This window comes from Dendrobates tinctorius, unplaced genomic scaffold, assembly GCF_039654945.1.
Source record: "Dendrobates tinctorius isolate UK_male_01 unplaced genomic scaffold, ASM3965494v1 ptg000125l, whole genome shotgun sequence".
Lineage (NCBI taxonomy): Eukaryota > Metazoa > Chordata > Amphibia > Anura > Dendrobatidae > Dendrobates > Dendrobates tinctorius.
The window spans coordinates 12904247-12917513 of NW_027361793.1; the positions used below are offsets into that span (position 1 = coordinate 12904247).

Consider the following 13267-nt stretch of genomic DNA (forward strand, 5'->3'; position numbering starts at 1 on the left):
CTTCATCTTGAGGGTTCCCCATCAAGGACAGGAAACCAACTGATGCAGAGAGAGGAGCCGCCCCTTTTATCTTGAAGGTTTCCTATCCTTGAAGGGCGGATCCCGTCTCTCGTGGTGCCATCATGTATGATGCAAAAAAAGTGTTCAAAACGTTGTATTACCCCAAGTGATACCAATAATTATAAGCTCTGCCCACAAACAACAAGCCCTCAAACTGCTCCATTGACAGAATATCTAAAAAAGTTTGGATCATTAAAAAAAAATAGCATCACAAGTAAAACCTCAATTTTTTATTTTTTATACAAATTGTGAACATTTTTCACCACTAACATACATAAACCTTTTAAGGTTATGTTCATCTGACATCTGCAAGACATGGAGATGGCTTTCCTAGGCAAAGCTGCTTCAAAAAATCCCAGCAGTCTTTCCAGTCTTCTCTGGTGGTTTTGACATCATTTTTGCGGCATCTTTTTTAATAGTTTAAACTATAGCTAGCGAGCTAGTCGGTAGCAGAAGCCGCCAGAAGAATACGCACGCCACTTTTTAACTGCTGTATGATTTCTGAACCCTGAAGCGGTTAAAAGAAGTGACATCAGATGACATATATCCGTAGCGATGTCATATTTACATTTCTGAGCATAATGATCATTTTTGGTTACACTTTTTCAGGTGAGTTCCCGGCGGATTATGCCTGAAAATACGAGGGGCGATCCAAAAGTAATGATAATCAGTTATTTCTATTGCACACAGAAATGAAAATAAAATGTTTTCTTCTCTCTTAGGTACCCACTAGTCCAGCAAAAAAAAAATCACTTAAATAGGCTACGATTCCCGGGAGCTACATTCATTTGAATATGAACTGCCAAGGAGTGAACATCAAAATGGAAAAAAACGAGCTCAGAGCTGTCATCAAATACCTCTGCTTGAAAAAAATGTCTACCAAAGACATACACAGCGACTTGGTGGAAACATTAGGGGACTCTTCTCCTCCATATTCCACAGTTGCACGCTGGGCCAAGGAATTTAAGCTGGGAAGAACATCCACGTCCCTCAATGAAGAAAACGTGAAAAAAAGTTGAAGTTGTGTTGGCAGATCGAAGAGTGACTATCAGGCATGTAGCTGAGGTCACAGGGATCTCATATGGCAGTATTCAAAGAATCCTTGCAAAACAATTGCATATGAGAAAGGTCTCCGTGCGTTGGGTGCCAAAAATGTTAACCGACGAGCAAAAGAAGAAACGAGTTGACATTTCAATAGCAAATCTCGAAAAGTTCCAAGCAGACAAGGAGAATTTTTTGTCACCTTTTTTGACCATGGATGAGACCTGGATCCACCACTTTGATCCCGAAACTAAACAACAATCGATGACATGGAAACGAGCCGACGAACCGACGCCGAAGAAATTCAAAGTGTCAAGCTCAGCAGGGAAGGTTATGGCGTCCGTTTTTTGGGACGCTGAAGGAATTATTATGGTGGACTATTTGGAGAAGGGAGCCACTATTACGGGCTCCTACTATGCAGAACAAATAAGAAGATTGCGGGAGGCTATCAAGGAGAAAAGGCGCGGCAAACTGCGGGCTGGAGTACTGTTTCACCAAGATAACACACCGGCTCACAAAGCTGCAGTTGCCATGGCTACCATTCAAGAAGCGGGCTTTGAACTGGTGGAACACCCCCCTATTCGCCAGATCTAGCCCCCAGTGACTTCTTTCTCTTTCCTCGGCTCAAGGAACACCTCCGGGGCAAGAAATTTGACAACAATAGCGACGTGATAACCGCTGTTGGGGAGTTTTTTGAGGGTCAAGATCAAGAATTTTTTTCGAAGGGAATTCTAAGTTTAGAAAAGAGATGGACTAAATGTATAGACTTGTTAGGAGACTATGTAGAAAAATAAAAATTTTTTTTGACTATATTCATTGTGTTTATTATTGATTATCATTACTTTTGGATCGCCCCTCGTACCTCATATTCTTAAGTTTGGCATTGCCACAATCATACTGACCTGTAAAATCACTTTGCCAGGTATTAACCATCACACAGTGAACGCCGTAAGAACAAAAAAAATTTCACCACAATTGGGAGTTTCTCTGTTTTTCAGAATAATATATTAGTAAAATAATTAATTAGTGTCATTCATAACAATACCTTATCCCACAAAAAAAAAAAACAAGCCCTTGACTTCTAGGTCAACTGAAAAATATAAACGTTATGGATCTTGGAAGAAGAGGAGCAAAAAAGGAAAGCAGAATAATGGAAAGTCACTGGGTCCTTAACCAGTTCCCCACCAAACACATTTTCGGGTTTATAGTACATGTGCTTTTAAAACGGCGCTAAAAAAAATAAAAAAATAAAATTCTCATTTGGATATTCAGATATTTGCTGCTTTTTTGCGACACATGGCGTTTAAAGTTTACATTATTTTGTGTTCTTTTCATTTTTTGCTGACATTCAGGAGAAATGTAAAGAAAAATAGGAAATATGTGATTCAATTTTTTTATTATGATCACAAAGGACTGCTAAGAACATTTTAAATTGTGTTCCCCTTTTTATATTACAAAGACTGCATCCTGCCAGTGGCATTTGTAAAGAGAAGAACTGAAAGGCAGATTTCACCAGGACTATAAGGAAATATCTGAAATCCTGAGAACTCACAGCAGCCATAAAAGAAAAAAACTAAGCCTCATAAAAACAGGTTGTTTTTTTTTGGTTTTTTTTTTAAGACAAAGCAGAGAGTGAAAGTATAAAGGAAATACATAGATGTCTCTTTCCTACTGGATCCAGTCCTGACTTAGAGATTCCAGTGTAATGGAAACCTTAAATAAGAGTCGCGGACTGATTACACTCCTCTCGGCTACTCCAAACATGGCAGTTAGTGGGATGGAAATATTGGGTTAATGAGGGAAGCAGCTGCTAAACTTATGGGGCCGCCTATCTTCCAGGAAGACCTACAGTTGTGTGAAAAAGTGCCCCTTCCTGATTTCTTATTCTTTTGCATGTTTGTCACACTTAGGCTGGTTTCACATTAGCGTTCTTTAGCGCAGCGCATCGGGCGCACCCTATCGCATGCGCCCCTATGTTTAACATGGCGGTCGCATGGTGTTGCACTTGCTCGCGTTCGTCTGCATTATCGTGCACATGTGCTTTTTCCAGGTGTGCGCCTAGACGTACTAGACGCAACATGTTTTATTTTGTTCCGCCCGACATCGTTAATAAACTGCATGCGATCACGTGCGCACGGAATGGGCCAAAATAACACATTACAGTCTATAGGATCGCAGGCGTGCGCATGGACATGCGCACGCCTACGTTTTTGATCGCATGTGATTTTTGCGTAAACATGTCTAGACACTGGTTTAATCCACACCCTACACAAAGAAACATTGTTTGGGGGGTAGTGTATATAAAAGAAGGTGTTGGTACTGGCAGACCACTACTCTACAGACAGCCTGGAAGAGACAATAGCGTCCAGAAATTTGGAGAGAAGCAGCCATTTCAGTAAAATGTGAGTATTCTAAACCTAATGTCTGCCTGTCCTTTTTTAAATGTATTATGTACTAATGTCTTTTTATTGCAGCATGTCTTCTGGGGAGGAATATAGACTAGCCCGTGGTGAACTGAGTACCTTCCTGCCCTACAGTTTGGGTAAGTATTCGCTGTCGCATCTACACATGTGGCAAATTAATTTTTGTTCTTCAGACATCATCGTCCACGGTTTCTGAGGAGGAACAGCAGGAGCAGCCAGTCCAAGTGCCAGCGGGGAGACAGCCTGTAAGTATAGACTGACTGTGATTGTACTTTTTTTTTTCCCTGCCTTTTTTTCATCTTCAATCTTGCTTCTTTTCTATATATTTTTCTATCTTTTTCATCTCCAAATATATGACTTGTATTTTCACCACCAGTCTTTTCAGTATGCTAATATTGCACTGACTGAATAGAGGATGGTGTTGAGTGCAAGGCATATCTATTGTTACCTTGCCAGGTATCAGAGTGAAAAAACACAGCATCCTGAATTCACTGGGACACCTGGGCAGGTGATTATTGTATTGGAGTGTATAAAAACAGAGTGCACTCGGTACAGGTATCAAAACAGTTTTTTTTATTAACATACACACAAGAAAACAATTTTACACCATTTGATCTTGCCATTCCACATGTCCTACATCAGAGATAAAGTAGGCCGCAAATTAGTCCCTCATTTGGCCAACTTCAACTGATGACCTGAGAGGGTGCTGAGTGAATTCAAGCAATGGGTTTGCAGCTGGTTCATCTAGTTCAAAGTTAGGGTGCTCTTTAGCCATCACAAAATTGTGAAGAACCACACAGGCTTTCACCACCTCATCCACCGTTTCAGTTTAAGATTAATGGTTGTGCCAAGAATGTGCCATCTGGAGACAAGAATCCCAAAAGCATACTCTACAGTCCTTCGGGCCCTGGTCAGTCTGTAATTAAATATTTTTTTAGTGTGGTCCAAGTCCCGGCTGGAGTAGGGTTTCAGCAGGTTTTAGCACATTTGAAATGCCTCATCCCCAACCATTACAAATGGCTGTGGCGGACATTCGGTGTGGGGAACATGCTGTGGCAGGGGAAAATTAAAATGGTTGCCATACAACCTACGGCCCATGTCCGAGTTCTTAAAAGCCTGCGAGTCATTCCCCCGGCCAAATGCCCCACTGTCCACTGCAACAAACTGACAGTCTGCATCCGAAATGCCCATGAGTACTGTAGAAAAGTACTTTTTATAGTTATAGTACTCCGATCTACTTCTTTTGGGTTTGATTATCCGGATGTGTTTCCCATCCCCCGCTTCCAAACAGTTGGGGAAATTGCAGACTGGCCAGAATTTTTCAGCAATATCAATCCACTTTTCCACGGTGGGCAGGGGCATAAATTCTGGACAGAGAAAGTCCCACACAGCCCGGCAGGTGTCCACAACTCTTCCCGACAAGGTGGATATTCCAAGCTGATACTGGAAGTGGAGTGAAGATAGGGTCTCTCCAGTAGCCAAGAATCTGCCAGAGAAAGAAAAAAAATTATTATTTATGTCTAGGGTTTTTTAAAACACTAAGGCTAAGTGCACACGTACCGGAACTCTCGCGGAAATTACCGTGAGAATTCCGGAATTCCATTGCGTGGGAAAATCGCATTTTAAATTCCCGTGATTTTCCCGTGGAAAAACTAGCATTTTGCAAGCGTATTTAGCTTGCAAAATGCTAGCGTTTTCCAAGCGATCTGTAGCATCGCTTGGAGAACCGATTGACAGGTTGGTCACACTCGTCAAACAGTGTTTGACAAGTGTGACCAACTTTTTACTACTGAGGCCGCCTATGCAGCATCAGTAATAAAAGATAAAATGCAAAAAAAAATAAAAACTGGTGTTATTCTTACCTTCCGACGTCCCGCGCAGCCGTTCCCAGTAATCCTTTGTGAAAATGCCCGCGATGACATCCATTCTCGCGGTAATTTGCGATGACGTCGCGCGAATGACCGCGAGACTTCGCGATCCCGCGAGAACGGACGCCATCGCGGGCATTTTCGCAAAGGATTACTGGGAACGAGAGCGTGAAGAGAAGCGGGAAGGCTGCGCGGGACATCGGAAGGTGAGAATAACAATTTTTTTTATTTTAAATTCTATTTTTTACAGGGATATGGTACCCAAAGCCCGGAGGACAGTCTCCTCTCCTCCGGACCGTGGGTACCATCCGCAAATGTTCCGCTTACTTTCCGCATGGTGTGCACAGCCACATGAGGGAAGTAAGCGGAACAATGCATTCCTATGGGTGTGGGATCGCCGCGATGCCGCAAAATTAATGAGCATGCTGCGTTTTTTACCGCGAAGCGATTCCGCCGCGGTAAAAACCGCAGCATTAGCACAGCATTGCGGAATCCCATAGGAATGCATGGGATGCTTATTTTTCGCGGCAAAATCGCGCGGTTAAAAACCGCCGCGGAAACGCGAAAAAAACGCCACGTGTGAACTCAGCCTAAAATGAAAAAATATTAGTACATGGCATAACAATAATTCTACAGAGGCTACGCGTTTCGACCTACATGGTCTTTATCAAAGCTATCAATTATCTATATAAAATGAACCAATATATAAGCACACCACCAAAGACCAAAAGATCATATAGATGCGGGTCCACAATAAGAGGAAAAGGGGGTGTGGAGAGACCCCACGCGTATCGCTGCGCTCGGCAGCTTCGTCAGGGGAAGTGCACTTCCCCTGACGAAGCTGCCGAGCGCAGCGATACGCGTGGGGTCTCTCCACACCCCCCTTTTCCTCTTATTGTGGACCCGCATCTATATGGCTTTATGATAAGCCTCTTTTTGAGCTACTATTGTGACTGGGATTATCCTTATCCTTTTCATGGCTATTATGCCTTTTTCATTCACCTGCATTAGACCATCAGTTACCAGGTTGTATACCTATTTCCTCTTGTGAATGCAAGAGAATCTTATGATCTTTTGGTCTTTGGTGGTGTGCTTATATATTGGTTAATTTTATATAGATAATTGATAGCCTTTTGCTCATATTACTATAGGTTATCACCATGGAGCCTACGCTCATGGCATGTCACATGCGGCCATGTAACTTGGTATTATTGCTATAATGGCATATTTGTAATCATTGTCAGGACTTGGCATTGACACATGGTTTGCATATATGAATATATATTTTTTTTTCTTTGCACTATGTGCTGATTTCCACATGTGCCTTATGTATTAGGTAGCTCAATTATCATTGTTATTGATGGTGGATTTTCCACAAATTTGATTCATACTAGGGGGTGTAGTTTGATTGCTATATATCCATATTTTTAATTGGTTTTAATGTTTGTTCATGTTTGCGGTGCAATAAAGGTTTTTGTATTTTACATTGTGGCTGTGCATACCATTATTGGTCTCAGCTTTTCTCTCCTTTTCTCACATTTGTATAGAGACAAGGTTTTGCACCGCATTTGCATATTTTTACTTCATTAATTGATAGGTGTGGGCCCACTATTCTATTATCACCATTTTGTTTACTACATGGCAGCATAATAATTCTGCATGCTTTGGAATAGTACATGGCAGACAAAAAACAATTATGCAGGCATTGGTTTCTAAATATTACGTACCGTAATGTGATCAGGAGCCATTCCTCAGGAGTAATCGCACGACGGAGCTGTGTGTCCTGTTTCCGTATGGCTCCTTGAACATGAGCAAGCAAATCCATGAAGCTTTCTTGGGACATCCGGGTATAGTCAATAAATTTCGCCGGGTTTCCCTGAAGCTCACTATAGAGGGTATGTATGGTACACTCCGCGGCTCTCCCGGACTTCAATAATCGGATGTCTCCAAAAACGCCGCCGCTGGAGTCTTCGCTGTCTCTCTACAGCGTGATGTCCAGATCCAAGTTGAAGCGAAAACTCTTCCAGCGCATATCCATGTTGACAAAGTAAAAAGCAACAAAATCTGAAGAATTCAGCTGTAAACAGGGTGTGGGTATATATATATATAAAGAATTCCCATGACACACGCCCACTGGTGTCTCATTGGTGGAGTCTGTTTCAAGAATTTTTCAAGGATTTTCCTCCTGTGAAATGTGACACCTAGAGAACGAATGCGCATAAAAACCGCAAACGCATGCAAAAAAGCATGAAAACACATACAAACGCTGCTTTTTTTGTCGTCATGCGCACGCTGATGCATCTAAAAATCGCTGCGTTTACATGTGTTTGCAAGCGTTTTTTTCTTGCATTCAAGTGAGCATGAAACGCTGCGCAAAAAGGCGCAAATGTGAAACTAGCCTTAAACGTCTGCGATCACTAAACAAGTCTGAATATTAAACACAGATAACACAACTAATCACAGAATGCAGTTTATAAATGAGGGTCTTTATTATTAAGGTAAAAAGAAATCCAAACCTACAGGGCTCTGTGTGAAAAAGTGATTGCCCCCTAAACCCAATAACTGGTTGGGCCACCCTTAGCAGCAACAAATGCAATCAAGTGTTTGCGATAACTGGCAATGAGTTGGCCCACTCATCTTTCCAGAATTGTTGTAATTCAGCCACATTGGAGGGTTTCCGAACATGAACCACCTTTTTACGGTCATGCTACAGCAGCTCAAATAGAATTTAAGTTAGGACTTTGACTAGACTGCACCGAAGTCTTAATTTTGTTTTTTTCTTAAGACATTCAGAGGTGGACTTTCTGGTGTGTTTTGGATCATTGTCCTTCTAAATAACTCAAGTGAGCTTTAGCTTGATGTCACGAACAGATGGCCGGACATTCTCCTTCAGGAATTTTTGGTAGACAGCAGAATTCATGGTTCCATTTACTAGAGCAAGTCTTCCAGGTCCTAAGGCAACAAAAAAGCCACAGACCATCAGACTACCAACACATTTTATTATTGGTATGATGTTACTTTTCTGAAATGCTGTGTTACTTCTACGCCAGATGTAATTTTACAAATATCTTCCAAAAAGTTCAACTTTTGTCGTCAGTCCGAAGAGTATTCTCCCGAAAGTCTTGGGGATCATTAAGATGTTTTCTGGAAAAACCAAAACGAGCCTTTATGTTCTTATTGATCAGCAATAGTTATATAGTCTTGGAACTCTACCATGCAGGCCATTTTTGCCCAGTTTCTCTCTTATGGTGGAGTTATTAACACTGATCTTAACCCCTTAGCGACAGAGCCAGTTTGCAGCTTAATGACCAGGCCAATTTTTACAATTCTGATCACTGTCCCTTTATGAGGTTATAACTCTGGAACGCTTTAATGGATCCCGCTGATTCTAAGAATGTTTTTTCGTGACATATTGTACTTCATGTTAGTGGTAAAATTTCTTCGATAAGTCTTGTGTTTATTTATGAAAAAAACGGAAATATGGCGAAAATTTTGCAATTTTAAAACTTTAAATTTTTATGCCCTCAAATCAGAGAGATGTGTCACACAAATTTCTTAATAAATAACATTTCCCACATGTCTACTTTACATCAGCACAATTTTGGAAGCAAAATTTTTTTTTGTTAGGAAGTTACAAGGGTTAAAAGTTGACCAGCGATTTCTCATTTTTACAACAAAATTTACAAAACCATTTTTTTTTTAGGGACCACATCATATTTAAAGTCATTTTGAGGGGTGTACATGACAGAAAATACCCAAAAGTGGCACCATTCTAAACACTAGACCCCTCAAGGTGCTCAAAACCACATTCAAGAAGTTTATTAACCCTTTAAGTGCTTCACAGGAACTAAAGCAATGTGGAAGGAAAAAATTAACATTTAACTTTTTTTTGCAAAAAATTTACTTCAGAACCAATTTTTTTTATTTTCACAAGTGTTAAAAGAGAAAATCAACCACAAAATTTGTTGTACAATTTCTCCTGAATACGCCGATACCCTATATGTGGGGGTAAACCACTTTTTCAGCACACGGCAGAGCTCGCAAGGGATGGAGCGCCGTTTGACTTTTTCAATGCAGAATTGGCTGGAATTGAGATCGGATGCCATGTTGCGTTCGGAGAGCACCTGATGTGCCTAAACAGTGGAAACCTCCAACAAGTGACCCCATTTTGTAAACTAGACCCATTAAGGAACTTATCTAGATGTGTGGTGAGAACTTTGAACCCCCAAGGGCTTCACAGAAGTTTATAACGTAGAGTCGTGAAAATAAGAAATTTATTTTTTCCACAAAAATGATCTTTTCGCCCCCAAATTTTTATTTTTTACAAGGGTAACAGGAGAAATCATACTCGCACAGTTGTTAAGCGATTTGTCCTGAGTACGCCGATACCCCATATGTGGGAGGGAACCACTGTTTGGGCGCATGGGAGAGCTCGGAAGGGAAGGAGTGCCATTTTGGAATGCAGACTTTGATGGAATGGTCTGCGGGAATCATGTTGCGCTTGCAGAGCCCCTGATGGGCCTAAACAGTGGAAACCCCCCACAAGTAACCCCATTTTGGAACTTATCTAGATGTGTGGTGAGCAGTTTGAACCCCCAAGCGCTTCACAAAAGTTTATAAACGCAGAGCCGTGAAAATAAAGTCTTTTTTCATTTCCACAAAAGTGATTTTTTTAGACCCCAATTTTTAGACCCCCAAAGTTGGCAAATAGTGGAAACCCCTCAATTCTTGCTCCAACCCTAACCCCAACACACCCCTAACCCTAATCCCAACCCTAACCCTAATCCCAACCCTAATCCCTAATCCTAACCCTAATTCTAGTTCGCCCTAACCCTAATTCTAACCCTAGCCGTGACCCGAGCCCTAACCCTAGCCCTAGCACAACCCTAACCCTAGCCTAGCCCTAACCCTAGCCCAACCCTAACCCTAGCCCAACCCTAACCCTAGCCCAACCCTAACCCTACCCTAACCCTAATGGAAAACTGAAAAAAAAATATTTTCTTTATTTCATTATATTGGCCTATATAAGGGAGTGATAAACGGGGGATTATGTACTATTTTTTTTATTTTGATCACTATGATCGTTTATCATAGTGATCAAAATAATGAATAGAATCTGCCAGCCGGAGCTGGCAGATTCCCGGCGGGCGCACTGCGCATGCGCCCGCCATTTTCAAGATGGCGGCGCCCAACGGAGGATGCCGGCGGGACGTGGGACCACAGGGAGGGGACGGAGGGCCACGGAGAGGTACCGGGGGGAGATCGGGGACCCTATTTCTCTCTCCTCTGATGTGCGATCACATCAGAGGAGAGAGAAATTAAATGTAAAATCGCAGCTTTTTTTTTGCGGTCACCGTTATAGGGTTAATAACGGCGATCGCAAAAGCGGGGGTCGGTAAAAACTGATCGATTCATGTTCTCTGGGGTCTCGGCTACCCCTGGCAGCCGAGACCCCGGAGAAAATCCGACACTGGGGGGCGCTATTCACTTAAATCACAGCGCCGTGAAATAACGGCGCTGTGGTTTTAGTACCCTTAATTACCGCCGTTAAAAGGCGTATCGGCGGTCGTTAAGGGGTTAACTGAGGTGAGTCCTGCAGTTCTTTGAATGTTGTTGTGGTGTCTTGTGACCTCTTGGGTCGTCGTTGCCCTCTTGGGGTAATTTTGGACGGCCAATCCTGGAAAGGTTCACCACTGTTCCATGTTTATCGCCATTTTTGGATAATGGCTCTCACTGTGGTTCGCTGGAGTCCAAAAGCTTTAGAAATGGCTTTATAACCTTTTCTGATAGATCTCAATTACTGTTTCTCATTTGTTCCAGAATTTCTTATGATTGCGGCATGATGTCTCGCTTTTGAGGATCTTTTGGTCTACTTTACTGTCAGGCAGTTCCTATTTAAGTGATTTATTGATTGAGAACAGGGGTGGTTAGGGAATTTCCCAAAGATGTGATAAACCACAGTTAAAATATAAATTAAGGGAGAGTGCAATCGCTTTTTCACACAGGGCCCTGTAGGGATTTATTTTTCCCTTAAAATAGAGACCTTCATTTAAAAACTGCATTTTGTGATTACTTGTGTTATATTTGTCTAATATTTAAGATTTATTTGTAGATCTGAAACACTGAAGTATGACAAACATGCAAAAAAATAGGAAATCAGGAAGGGGGCAAACACTTTTTCATACAACTGTATTGTTTGGGCAGGTAAAAGTCCAACATTGAGGGCCATGAGAAGTGTGTGTGTGTGTGTATATATATATATATATATATATATATATATATATATATATATATATATATATATACTATATATATCTTGCCCTGATAAAAATGACATTTACAGAACATGCCTTGGGTGTACACCGTCAGTAATACAGACGTCAGACATCAGCAGCATACTTAATAGACCATTTAATAAGATTAGAAGTAGTTTGTACACATGAGTTTGGATGTCTGGTGTGCCTCAAGATAGAAGTTGCTTCATAATTCAGTGAGCGGAACACAGATCTTAACAGTTTGCTGGATAACAGTTTAGCAGACAGATGGCTCTTCTATGGCTTGTGCTCCTTCAGTCACGGCCTTCACACACTTGGCCATAGTCTGTGATGCACGGGTAATGGGATCTGCAGAACAAGAGAGCGCCAAACAAAGAGACCTGAATACAGCTATACAAGACGTTTTCTAGTTAGCATCACTTGAAAATAACAAAATTTTTGACAACCCCGGTTATAATTTGAAATACAGTATTGATCAGTTTTATAACCAATTTGTAAATCTATTTCATTTCAACGGCAAATAAAATGGGTTTTCTGGTCTGAGAAGAATAGTCTCCTGCCACCCTATGTGATAGCTGACGGCCGAATTGTGCAATGCAAAAACTAACACGATTTCCCAGCACTTCTAGTCAGCAGTCACAAGTCATAAATCATTGAGAATACCAAAACAGACTCTAGCTAGCACGTGACTAGAGTTGAGCGAATATGTTCGGAATCGGTCGCCGAATCTGAATTTGCCATATTGGTAAGCTATTTGTGCTGAATTTATGTTTGATCTGTTCTGAACATATTCATTCATTCCTACCCCCATTGACTCCAATGATGTTCGGCGAGTATTGCTAAAACAATATTCCCCGCCGATCATAATCGGGACCGAATTTTGAAAAATTCGCTTAACTCTACACGTGACCACAACCATGAAAATCACATACTTGTGGTCTAATGACAACGGCAAAATCAGCGAGTCGTGACAGTGTGCACATCACACACTGACACATTCGACAGTCTGCAGTAACTAATCTCAGCCTGAAAAATCCCCTTAAAGTATGTGCACATGGCGTTTTAATAGGCTGGCAAACTTACTGAGGTTTTCTTCGGCAAATCCAATTTAAGAAAAAGCCAGCATTTTTTTTTTTTACTAAAGCAGTTTTATTAGCAAATTTGCCATTGTTATTGCAGTGGTTCTGCTGCCGGCATCTTTTTTTTTTTCTATAGTTTAAACTATAACTAGTGAATGGCTTCCTAGCAGAATCAGTCTGTCGGTGGTTAAAAGAAGCAGAACAAGACTGAACATCTGCAGAGCAACGTCATTTTTACATTGCTGTGCACTATGTTCATTTTTGCAGTGGCTTTCCAGGTGGGTTCCAGGAGGAATTTACCTGAAGACATCATAAATCCTTAGCGCATATGCACATGGAGTTTCATGGCCAAGTTTTTGTAGGAGAAACTACGTTTTAGAGGAGAACCTGGAATGTTTCAGCTCAGTTTCATCTGCAGAAACTCAGTAAGAAGCCCCATTGTGCGCAAACCCCTAAGGTATTTTTAGTACATATTAGTTTATTGCCTGTGGTTTTTTTTTATTTCTGAGATAATCATTTCA

General features: G+C 41.3%; 1 protein-coding gene across 2 annotated transcripts in view; it reads right to left on the bottom strand.

Moving 5' to 3' along the window:
* Positions 1 to 11786: 11786 nt before the first annotated feature.
* The window catches only part of NDUFS1 (NADH:ubiquinone oxidoreductase core subunit S1), a 53819-nt gene continuing 52338 nt past the window's right edge, over positions 11787 to 13267 (bottom strand). For both annotated transcript variants that reach the window (XM_073541882.1, XM_073541881.1), the window contains exon 19: positions 11787 to 12015. In XM_073541882.1, coding sequence (XP_073397983.1) covers positions 11924 to 12015 — 92 coding nt within the window. In that variant the 3' untranslated portion in view covers positions 11787 to 11923. The remainder of the gene's footprint in view (positions 12016 to 13267) is intronic.